The 12663-nt window shown below is 42.8% G+C and overlaps 1 protein-coding gene across 1 annotated transcript in view; it reads right to left on the minus strand.

Moving 5' to 3' along the window:
• The window catches only part of Frem2 (FRAS1 related extracellular matrix 2), a 137969-nt gene that overhangs the window by 65453 nt on the left and 59853 nt on the right, over positions 1–12663 (minus strand). Inside the window, 1 exon segment of the mRNA NM_001245978.1 lies at positions 8896–9126. Coding sequence (NP_001232907.1) covers positions 8896–9126 — 231 coding nt within the window.

The raw sequence follows: 12663 nt of genomic DNA on the forward strand, positions 1-12663 counted from the left end.
CCCAGAGATGATGGTTCTCTCAGTGGAAGGCAGTTGCTGTCACTGGACATAATTTCATAGGGGCCTCTCCTTCACACAAAGAGCATCGCACCATCTCTGTTGATGCCAGAGAAAATCAAACAAAACAGCTGCAGGCGGCCAGCTTCTGAAGGGACTACAGGATGCCTGTCAATCCTCTTACCCAAAAAAGGAGTTTGGTGTGACGTGGCACTTGACTCTCTTCTCACCTAGAACTTTCCATGTAAAAAAAAGAGTAATATTGTGGGATAAACTCGGGCAGAACAGGAATGGAAATGACGAGGGTGAGGTCACGTGACCAAACAGCCGCCTTAATAGGAAAGATTATTCATCATCACTGTTGACAATTCTGCCCTTCCTTTCTTCTAGTTTTCTGAATTACAGGCTTCAGGTTATATGGAGATTGAGTTTACGGACATGGTGAACAAGCATGGGACCCCTATCCACTATCCACTATAGGCTGCCACTGTCCACATTCACAGCAGAATGTTCTAGTCATTCTCCACCCTCCCCCACAGCTTATTGAAAAACACTAAAATCCTTTCAACCTACATTTCCATGCACCAAAATGTGGATACTCCAGCCTAGCAGGTCCTTTGGATGGTCGAACTGCCTCTGGAGGGTCCCTTCCAAAGAGACAGGGCAGGGACCAGCTGTCGTACAGCTCAGAGATTCCCTGCTATTGTTCTTGGCTGTCCTAAAATTCCCGGGGGAGTCCTGGAGCACCCTCACTGCTGTCTGCCACTCAAGGCTGCTGCAACACGGATGTCACAGGCTCATGAGGACTGGACACAGTCTTCAGGTGGAGATGGAGGGTCACTCCTGATTACAGTGCTACAGAGGGCCACAGATGTGGGCAGTCAGGAGGAGGGTTTCACAATCTCTGTGAGCACTGGCTTCACATTAAATAAATAAGCAGTGAAGGGTATGTGTTTGCAGGTGAATGCAGGTGCTGACGTATGTAGGAAAATGCAATCAGTTAAAATCCTTGCCTAAGACCCTGTGAGAGAGAGACCCAACCGCCTGGTCAGGTGGGCACTCCTGAGGCTGCAGAGCGGAAGAGACCACCAACATTGCTCACCCCTGCCCACATCCCTGGCCCAAGAGGAAACTGTATAAGGCCTCTGGGCTCCCGTGGGGGAGGGCCCAGGAGCGGCAGGACCCCTGCCTGAGACACCACCTGAACCTGAGGGAAACAGACCGGATAAACAGTTCTCTGCACCCAAATCCCGTGGGAGGGAGAGCTGAACCTTCAGAGAGGCAGACAAGCCTGGGAAACCAGAAGAGACTGCTCTCTGCACACACATCTCGGACGCCAGAGGAAAAAGCCAAAGACCATCTGGAACCCTGGTGCACTGAAGCTCCCGGAATTGGCGGCACAGGTCTTCCTGGTTGCTGCTGCTGCAGAGAGCCCGTGGGCAGCACCCCACGAGCGAACTTGAGCCTCGGGACCACAGGTAAGACCAAATTTTCTGCTGCAAGAAAGCTGCCTGGTGAACTCAAGACACAGGCCCACAGGAACAGCTGAAGACCTGTAGAGAAGAAAAACTACACGCCCGAAAGCAGAACACTCTGTCCCCATAACTGACTGAAAGAGAGGAAAACAGGTCTACAGCACTCCTGACACACAGGCTTATAGGACAGTCTAGCCACTGTCAGAAATAGCAGAACAAAGTAACACTAGAGATAATCTGATGGCGAGAGGCAAGCGCAGGAACCCAAACAACAGAAACCAAGACTACATGGCACCATCGGAGCCCAATTCTCCCATCAAAACAAACATGGAATATCCAAACACACCAGAAAAGCAAGATCTAGTTTCAAAATCATTTTTGATCATGATGCTGGAGGACTTCAAGAAAGACGTGAAGAACTCCCTTAGAGAACAAGTAGAAGCCTACAGAGAGGAATTGCAAAAATGCCTGAAAGAATCGCAAAAATCCCTGAAAGAATTCCAGGAAAACATAAATAAACAAGTAGAAGCCCATAGAGAGGAGACACAAAAATCCCTGAAAGAATTCAAGGAAAACATAAATAAACAAGTAGAAGCCCATAGAGAGGAGACACAAAAATCCCTGAAAGAATTCCAGGAAAACACAATCAAACAGTTGAAGGAATTAAAAATGGAAATAGAAGCAATAAAGAAAGAACACGTGGAAACAACCCTGGATATAGAAAACCAAAAGAAGAGACAAGGAGCTGTAGATACAAGCTTCACCAACAGAATACAAGAGATGGAAGAGAGAATCTCAGGAGCAGAAGATTCCATAGAAATCATTGACTCAACTGTCAAAGATAATGTAAAGCGGAAAAAGCTACTGGTCCAAAACATACAGGAAATCCAGGACTCAATGAGAAGATCAAACCTAAGGATAATAGGCATAGAAGAGAGTGAAGACTCCCAGCTCAAAGGACCAGTAAATATCTTCAACAAAATCATAGAAGAAAACTTCCCTAACCTAAAAAAAGAGATACCCATAGACATACAAGAAGCCTACAGAACTCCAAATAGATTGGACCAGAAAAGAAACACCTCCCGTCACATAATTGTCAAAACACCAAACGCACAAAATAAAGAATATTAAAAGCAGTAAGGGAAAAAGGTAAAGTAACATATAAAGGGAGACCTATCAGAATCACACCAGACTTCTCGCCAGAAACTATGAAGGCCAGAAGATCCTGGACTGATGTCATACAGACCCTAAGAGAACACAAATGCCAGCCCAGGTTACTGTATCCAGCAAAACTCTCAATTAACATTGATGGAGAAACCAAGATATTCCATGACAAAACCAAATTTACACAATATCTTTCTACAAATCCAGCACTACAAAGGATAATAAAGGGTAAAGCCCAACATAAGGAGGCAAGCTATACCCTAGAAGAAGCAAGAAACTAATCGTCTTGGCAACAAAACAAAGAGAATGAAAGCACACAAACATAACCTCACATCCAAATATGAATATAACGGGAAGCAATAATCACTATTCCTTAATATCTCTCAATATCAATGGCCTCAACTCCCCAATGAAAAGACATAGATTAATAAACTGGATACGCAACGAGGACCCTGCATTCTGCTGCCTACAGGAAACACACCTCAGACACAAAGACAGACACTACCTCAGAGTGAAAGGCTGGAAAACAACTTTCCAAGCAAATGGTCAGAAGAAGCAAGCTGGAGTAGCCATTCTAATATCAAATAAAATCAATTTCCAACTAAAAGTCATCAAAAAAGATAAGGAAGGACACTTCATATTCATCAAAGGAAAAATCCACCAAGATGAACTCTCAATCCTAAATATCTATGCCCCAAATACAAGGGCACCTACATACGTAAAAGAAACCTTACTAAAGCTCAAAACACACATTGCACCTCACACAATAATAGTGGGAGATTTCTACACCCCACTCTCATCAATGGACAGATCATGGAAACAGAAATTAAACAGTGATGTCGACAGACTAAGAGAAGTCATGAGCCAAATGGACTTAACGGATATTTATAGAACATTCTCTCCTAAAGCAAAAGGATATACCTTCTTCTCAGCTCCTCATGGTACTTTCTCCAAAATTGACCATATAATTGGTCAAAAAACGGGCCTCAACAGGTACAGAAAGATAGAAATAATCCCATGCGTGCTATCGGACCACCACGGCCTAAAACTGGTCTTCAATAACAATAAGGGAAGAATGCCCACATATACGTGGAAATTGAACAATGCTCTACTCAATGATAACCTGGTCAAGGAAGAAATAAAGAAAGAAATTAAAAACTTTTTAGAATTTAATGAAAATGAATATACAACATACCCAAACTTATGGGACACAATGAAAGCTGTGCTAAGAGGAAAACTCATAGCGCTGAGTGCCTGCAAAAAGAAACAGGAAAGAGCATATGTCAGCAGCTTGACAGCACACCTAAAAGCTCTAGAACAAAAAGAAGCAAATACACCCAGGAGGAGTAGAAGGCAGGAAATAATCAAACTCAGAGCTGAAATCAACCAAGTAGAAACAAAAAGGACCATAGAAAGAATCAACAGAACCAAAAGTTGGTTCTTTGAGAAAATAAACAAGATAGATAAACCCTTAGCCAGACTAACGAGAGGACACAGAGAGTGCGTCCAAATTAACAAAATCAGAAATGAAAAGGGAGACATAACTACAGATTCAGAGGAAATTCAAAAAATCATCAGATCTTACTATAAAAACCTATATTCAACAAAACTTGAAAATCTTCAGGAAATGGACAATTTCCTAGACAGATACCAGGTATCGAAGTTAAATCAGGAACAGATAAACCAGTTAAACAACCCCATAACTCCTAAGGAAATAGAAGCAGTCATTAAAGGTCTCCCAACCAAAAAGAGCCCAGGTCCAGACGGGTTTAGTGCAGAATTCTATCAAACCTTCATAGAAGACCTCATACCAATATTATCCAAACTATTCCACAAAATTGAAACAGATGGAGCACTACCGAATTCCTTCTACGAAGCCACAATTACTCTTATACCTAAACCACACAAAGACACAACAAAGAAAAAGAACTTCAGACCAATTTCCCTTATGAATATCGACGCAAAAATACTCAATAAAATTCTGGCAAACCGAATTCAAGAGCACATCAAAACAATCATCCACCATGATCAAGTAGGCTTCATCCCAGGCATGCAGGGATGGTTTAATATACGGAAAACCATCAACGTGATCCATTATATAAACAAACTGAAAGAACAGAACCACATGATTAGTTCATTAGATGCTGAGAAAGCATTTGACAAAATTCAACACCCCTTCATGATAAAAGTCCTGGAAAGAATAGGAATTCAAGGCCCATACCTAAACATAGTAAAAGCCATATACAGCAAACCAGTTGCTAACATTAAACTAAATGGAGAGAAACTTGAAGCAATCCCACTGAAATCAGGGACTAGACAAGGCTGCCCACTCTCTCCCTACTTATTCAATATAGTTCTTGAAGTTCTAGCCAGAGCAATCAGACAACAAAAGATCAAGGGGATACAGATCGGAAAAGAAGAGGTCAAAATATCACTATTTGCAGATGACATGATAGTATATTTAAGTGATCCCAAAAGTTCCACCAGTGAACTACTAAAGCTGATAAACAACTTCAGCAAAGTGGCTGGGTATAAAATTAACTCAAATAAATCAGTTGCCTTCCTCTATACAAAAGAGAAACAAGCCGAGAGAGAAATTAGGGAAACGACACCCTTCATAATAGACCCAAATAATATAAAGTACCTCGGTGTGAATTTAACCAAGCAAGTAAAAGATCTGTACAATAAGAACTTCAAGACACTGAGGAAAGAAATTGAAGAAGACCTCAGAAGATGGAAAGATCTCCCATGCTCATGGATTGGCAGGATTAATATAGTAAAAATGGCCATTTTACCAAAAGCAATCTACAGATTCAATGCAATCCCCATCAAAATACCAATCCATTTCTTCAAAGAGTTAGACAGAACAATTTGCAAATTCATCTGGAATAACAAAAAACCCAGGATAGCTAAAGCTATCCTCAACAATAAAAGGACTTCAGGGGGAATCACTATCCCTGAACTCAAGCAGTATTACAGAGCAATAGTGATAAAAAAAATGCATGGTATTGGTACAGAGACAGACAGATAGACCAATGGAATAGAATTGAAGACCCAGAAATGAACCCACACACCTATGGTCACTTGAGTTTTGACAAAGGAGCCAAAACCATCCAATGGAAAAGAGATAGCATTTTCAGCAAATGGTGCTGGTTCAACTGGAGGGCAACATGTAGAAGAATGCAGATCGATCCATCCTTATCACCCTGTACAAAGCTTAAGTCCAAGTGGATCAAGGACCTCCACATCAAACCAGACACACTCAAATTAATAGAAGAAAAACTAGGGAAGCATCTGGAACACATGGGCACTGGAAAAAATTTCCTGAACAAAACACCAATGGCTTATGCTCTAAGATCAAGAATCGACAAATGGGATCTCATAAAACTGCAAAGCTTCTGTAAGGCAAAGGACACTGTGGTTAGGACAAAACGGCAACCAACAGATTGGGAAAAGATCTTTACCAATCCTACAACAGATAGAGGCCTTATATCCAAAATATACAAAGAACTCAAGAAGTTAGACCACAGGGAAACAAATAACCCTATTAAAAAATGGGGTTCAGAGCTAAACAAAGAATTCACAGCTGAGGAATGCCGAATGGCTGAGAAACACCTAAAGAAATGTTCAACATCTTTAGTCATAAGGGAAATGCAAATCAAAACAACCCTGAGATTTCACCTCACACCAGTGAGAATGGCTAAGATCAAAAACTCAGGTGACAGCAGATGCTGGCGAGGATGTGGAGAAAGAGGAACACTCCTCCATTGTTGGTGGGATTGCAGACTGGTAAAACCATTCTGGAAATCAGTCTGGAGGTTCCTCAGAAAATTGGACATTGAACTGCCTGAGGATCCAGCTATACCTCTCTTGGGCATATACCCAAAAGATGCCTCAACATATAAAAGAGACACGTGCTCCACTATGTTCATCGCAGCCTTATTTATAATAGCCAGAAAATGGAAAGAACCCAGATGCCCTTCAACAGAGGAATGGATACAGAAAATGTGGTACATCTACACAATGGAATATTACTCAGCTATCAAAAACAACGAGTTTATGAAATTCGTAGGCAAATGGTTTGAACTGGAAAATATCATCCTGAGTGAGCTAACCCAATCACAGAAAGACATACATGGTATGCACTCATTGATAAGTGGCTATTAGCCCAAATGCTTGAATTACCCTAGATCCCTAGAACAAACGAAACTCAAGACGGATGATCAAAATGTGAATGCTTTTCTCCTTCTTTAAATGAGGAAAAAGAATACCCTTGGCAGGGAAGGGAGAGGCAAAGATTAAAACAGAGACTGAAGGAACACCCATTCAGAGCCTGCCCCACATGTGGCCCATACATATACAGCCACCCAATTAGACAAGATGGATGAAGCAAAGAAGTGCAGACCGACAGGAGCCGGATGTAGATCGCTCCTGAGAGACACAGCCAGAATACAGCAAATACAGAGGCGAATGCCAGCAGCAAACCACTGAACTGAGAATAGGTCCCCCGTTGAAGGAATCAGAGAAAGAACTGGAAGAGCTTGAAGGGGCTCGAGACTCCATATGTACAACAATGCCAAGCAACCAGAGCTTCCAGGGACTAAGCCACTACCTAAATACTATACATGGACTGACCCTGGACTCTGACCCCATAGGTAGCAATGAATATCCTAGTAAGAGCACCAGTGGCAGGGGAAGCCCTGGGTCCTGCTAAGACTGAACCCCCAGTGAACTAGACTATGGGGGGAGGGCGGCAATGGGGGGAGGGTTGGGAGGGGAACACCCATAAGGAAGGGGAGGGGGGAGGGGGATGTTTGCCCGGAAACCGGGAAAGGGAATAACACTTGAAATGTATATAAGAAATACTCAAGTTAATAAAAAAAAAAATCCTTGCCTAAATCACTATTCAATTTAAAACTACTGATGTCTACAGGGAATTATAATAGCATAGTTATGAATATGTGCGGTCCAGGGTGTGTGTGTGCATATGTTTGCAAGTGTGTGTGTGTGTGTGTGTGTGTGTGTCTGTGTGTGTGTGTGTCTCCTTTGTTTTCAAATCCCATTACTCAGACACAACACTGGCACTGTAAAGAGAAACACTCTCGTCTTATAGTTAGGAATTCAGAAACAAGTTTAAAGTCTTATCCCTTAAGGTAAACGATAGCAAATTTTACTAAATAGCAAATAAAACCTCAGAAGCTAGCTTCCAGCTTAAACTTAATGGAGCCGCTTAAATGTATTAAAGTTGTCATAGGCGTGTTTAAGAGAGTAAAGTGTTATTATTCAAGTACATCCCCACAGCTGCAGACTACAGGAAAGTTGAATTATTTATCCACAGATAAAGCAGATGCAATTAATGTTAAATATTCTTTAACGAACATTATAAATGTAAGGGAGTTTCATATTTGACTGGAGGCAGAGGAATTAGTTAAGCTCGGGATGCCAGAAGCCTCGGGTTCTCATCGGCTTCTTTAATTACGATAAATCCTTCAACACAGGGATTTGCATGTGAGTCGCCATTTTACAAATTCAGCAGATTGTATCTTTGTAGAACATTTAAGAATTTTTCCAGACTAACAAAATAAAACAGGCTGTCAGTTTAAATGAAAGAAAGCCAAGTCTGGCTTCTGACAGCATTTCAACTTTAAAAGTCTCAGCGAGGTTTGTGTAATTGCCAGGTCTCAAAAAAGCCATTCATGCCACCCTCCAGCCCCCAGACCCTCCAGGACTGTAGTCAAGGGGGAAAAGGTCAAATCACAGGAACATTAATGTCCATTTTTCGCAGTGTCAGCAAGGGGACCCATTACAAGGGAAGTGACCTAAGAGAAATTCACCCTAGTAACTCAGGTCACTTTACCACAGGAAGGGGTGGGGTGGGGATATGGGGTGGGTACGAATATAACAATGGTGGAAATAATAAAATATAGGAAACAAATTAAGTCCAGAATGGCCTGACTTTCAAACCATTGGCTTAAAAAGTCTTCTCAGACATCTGAAAGACTTCAGAACTGATGAACCAATGCCCCATCATGGAAAGGACTCAACATTTATGCTACTGCAGTCAATCTACTTGAGACGTAGCTTCCTTTCAGGTCTCTTATGTTTCCCTCTCTCCACCAACACATCTGAGAATTCTAAAGAGTCTAGAAATTCTTTATATAGGAAGTCCAAACAGTGATCTTAAACTCCTCTACAAGAAAGATACTTTGCCATAAAGTCCAGCAAAAGTGACATTAAGGGAGGTGACCATCATTCTCACCATCGCCTGGGTCAATGATCTCCACCGTAGTCACTTCCGGGAACTCCAGGACTGCCAGCACCGGCTCAGAGAGAACCACTTGGAAGGTCTCGGAGTGCTCGTGTTCCCCATCGCTCAGGATCCGCACTCTCCACGAGGCCCTGGTTTGGCCCGGATTGAACTGCACTTGTTTCTGAGCTTTACCCTTGAAGTCTTTGTCTTTTTCTGCAGTCCCATCCCTTGTGCTGATACCTGAGGGAAACAATGTAACTCGTTCATTTGAGACTAACTGGGATCATTCCCTCTCTTTCTTTGTTTCACTGCTGGGCATCCTGTCCTGCTTACTTGCTGACTGTCTACCAGAGACTAAAACAAAACAAAACTGCCTTGGAGTGCTCGCCGTGAGATCACTTTGAATACATACGAACACAGCACGGGCTGTTAATGTTAAGATGAGGACAAAAACAAAGGTTTTATTAAAAGCATTTGTCTTATTGTCCTCAGAAAAACACCAGACAGACAAGTAGTTCACATGTAGCTTCAGTAGCACATGGCTTATTTAATGTCAAAGGATAAAGGGCCCATTGCAAGAGCGCCGGGTCTCCTTGAGTTCCGCAGATTTCCCACTTAGAGTTCTGTTCCTGGTGCACAGAGAGGGATTGTCAACTTCCCTTGGATCCATTACAATCACCCCAGACCAACAGAGCCCTGCTAATCAGTCGGCCTCTGCCAGCTGCTTGATGCCTGCTTGACTGAATTTCCTTTCACTGGCCAAGCACTCTTTTCAAGAGATTCAAAGAACAGTTAAAGCCAAACAGGAATTCCTATCTCACAGGGCATAGGCCCCAGTTTCCGCCATGTTTGTCACAGGGCAGCGAAGTCATCTACCATGTGAAACACAGGTTGCCATGCCAAGTCCCTGTTTCTGCTACTGAAAACACCCACAAGTGTTCTCTTCAGTTATGAAATGACGCTACTTTTTTGTGTCCTCTCTTACATGAGAAAAATAGGGCAGGGCTGAAGCAAACGCTCTTGACCTGAGAAAATAGAATTTCTAGTGAATGAAGGGTTAACTGATAAACACTCAATGAATGGGATTAATAAATCCTTAATAACTAGTATCAATGGACCCATGAGATGCAAATACAAATGCACACTTAGTTTATAAGTGGATTGTAAGAATTCATTAAAAGCCACAGAGACATCACCAGCATGTCCTATTACCGCTGCAAAGAAATGGAGGTACCTTAGCTGATCAAGGAAAGGAATCACGGTTCACAGACACAATGGAGTTTCATTCATCCATAAAGAACAAAAGAATTGGGACATTTACAGGATAATGAGATAGAAAGAACCGGAAATTATTATGGTGAGTGAAATAGGCAAGAATTAGAAAAGTAGCAGATGGGTTTTTTTTAATGTGAAATTTAGGTGTGTGTGTGTGTGTGTGTGTGTGTGTGTGTGTGTGTGTGTGAGAGAGAGAGAGAGAGAGAGAGAGAGAGAGAGAGGGTTTGACAGTGTGTGAGTGTGTGTATGCAGCTGTGTGTGCAATGTACGTGTATGTGTGTGAATTTGTGTGTGTGGTGTGTTGAGTGTATATATCTATTCAGGTATATGTGATTGTGCATGTATGAGAGAGTGTATGCATGTGTGTGTGTGTGTGCAGGTGTCTGTGGATGTGCATGGATGTGTCAGTGTGTGGGAGTGGTAGTGTCTGTGTGTGGTGCAGCTGTGCACACAATGTGCCTGTACATGTGAGAGTATGTATGTGTGTGTATGTATGCATGTGTATGTGATTGTGAGTGTATGTGTGTGTGGTGCAGCTGTGCATACAATGTGCCTGTACATGTGAGAGTATGTATGTGTGTGTATGTATGCAACGTGTATGTGATTGTGAGTGTATGTGTGTGAGCGTGTGCATGTGTGAATGTGCGTGGACGTGTGCGTAAGTGTGTGTCAGTGTGTGGGTGTGTGTGTAAGCTGTGAAAGTATAAAGAACAGTAAGAGAGGAGAAAAGGAAGAGATCTTAAGGGGAAATGAAGGTAATAGAAGTCAGGGCACATTAGAAAGCAGAAGGGAGGTTGGGAGAGGGCAGTGTGGCAGAAGAGGGTGTGCAGGAACAAAGCATGACGTGCCTGCATGAAAATGCCATAGCAAAACCCACTACATTATGTGTTGGACTAAGAACTAATTTTCAAAAGTTTGTTATAGTTTAAACATGAAATGCCCTCCTTGAACCAGTGCTTGGAATGTGTGGGCCACACCTGGTGGCTGTGGGGCTGGCAGAGCAGGTCAGTAGGACCAGGTCTTTGTAGGTTATCCCCACCCCCACTTCCAGGGCTGGCCTAGCTCTTTCTGTTTCCTGGTTGAACAAGATGTGAATAGCCCTGTCTCCTGCTGACACAGCACATACACACATGCACACTCTCACACACACATACGCTCACAATCACATACACATGCATACATACACACACATACATACATACTCTCACATGTACAGGCGCATTGTATGCACAGCTGTACCACACACACACACACACACACACACACACACACTCCCACTCATACACACTGACACATCCATGCACATCCACAGACACCTGCACACACACATGCATACACTCTCTCACACATGCACATACACACACAATCACATATACCTGCATAGATATACACACTCACACACCACACACAAATTCACACACATGCTCACACATACACGCACATTGCACGCACAGCTGCACACACACTCACACACACACACACACAGTCCCTCCCTCCTTCCACTCACTACTCCCTACCCCCCAGCTCCAGGCAATCCTTTCTTCTTAAGTTACACCTGCCAGGTATTCAGTCATAGCGATGCTAACGTCAGTTTCCTTAGGGTGAACCGTATCTACAAGTTTTCTGTAATTCTTCATTTGGTACTCAAGTGAGTCTAGCTGCAGCTACAATGCTTCCCCAGAGTGTAGGTTGTGTGGGAGCAGCATCCTCATTGTAGAGCTCTGCTAAATCTGCTTTGCAAGGAACTTGACCTCTATTTCAGGTCCTGGTGTCACTTCAGGACCATCTTGGATAATGGCAGATGTGGGCACAAGGGGTCTTTCTGGCTGTCTTCCACCCCAGTTTACTAAATAGCTGTGTGAGGTGAACCAAGGAGAGATCTGGAGCACCCATAGCGCTGCTAATACAGAAGCAGGCACAGGGAACAATAGCTGGTCCAAACAAGTAACTTAGAAAAACGCATCAGCATTCTACAGAAAAAGTAAAACAACAAAAACAAACCAAACAAAAGCAGCAGGGAGAAAAATTTTCAGAATTTAAAAATCTTTAAAATAGTTTTCAACGGTTAACTTTCTCGATGTTGTCTGTAGAAAAACTGTGAGCGCAAATCACATAGACTTGCTGAGGTGGGGACAAGTTGCAAATAGATAATAAATGTAAGATTCAAACTTAAGAACAAAGGCTGCCTTAGGCAAGCACCAGGTGGAATTTAGGATACCACCCTGTTCCAGGAAATGAGCTAGCTGCCCTTAGCAGGGGTCCTTCACCACCCCCTATGTGTGCCAAAGATATTCATTGGGGCCTCCAATGAATTCAAAGGACAATATGCGGCCAACAATGAATTCCAAAGTAATAGGCCCCACCAATGAGAAATAACCAACTCATGCTGTAACCTAAAGCCTATACCCTAAAACAGTATAAAGGATGGGGGCCTTTGTTCTTTGGGGTCACCTCTGTCCCGAGTACAGGGTCACCCCAGTGCACTGGATCATTAAACCTCTT

This window comes from Rattus norvegicus, chromosome 2 (genome assembly GCF_021556685.1).
Source record: "Rattus norvegicus strain SHRSP/BbbUtx chromosome 2, alternate assembly SHRSP_T2T, whole genome shotgun sequence".
Taxonomy (NCBI): domain Eukaryota; kingdom Metazoa; phylum Chordata; class Mammalia; order Rodentia; family Muridae; genus Rattus; species Rattus norvegicus.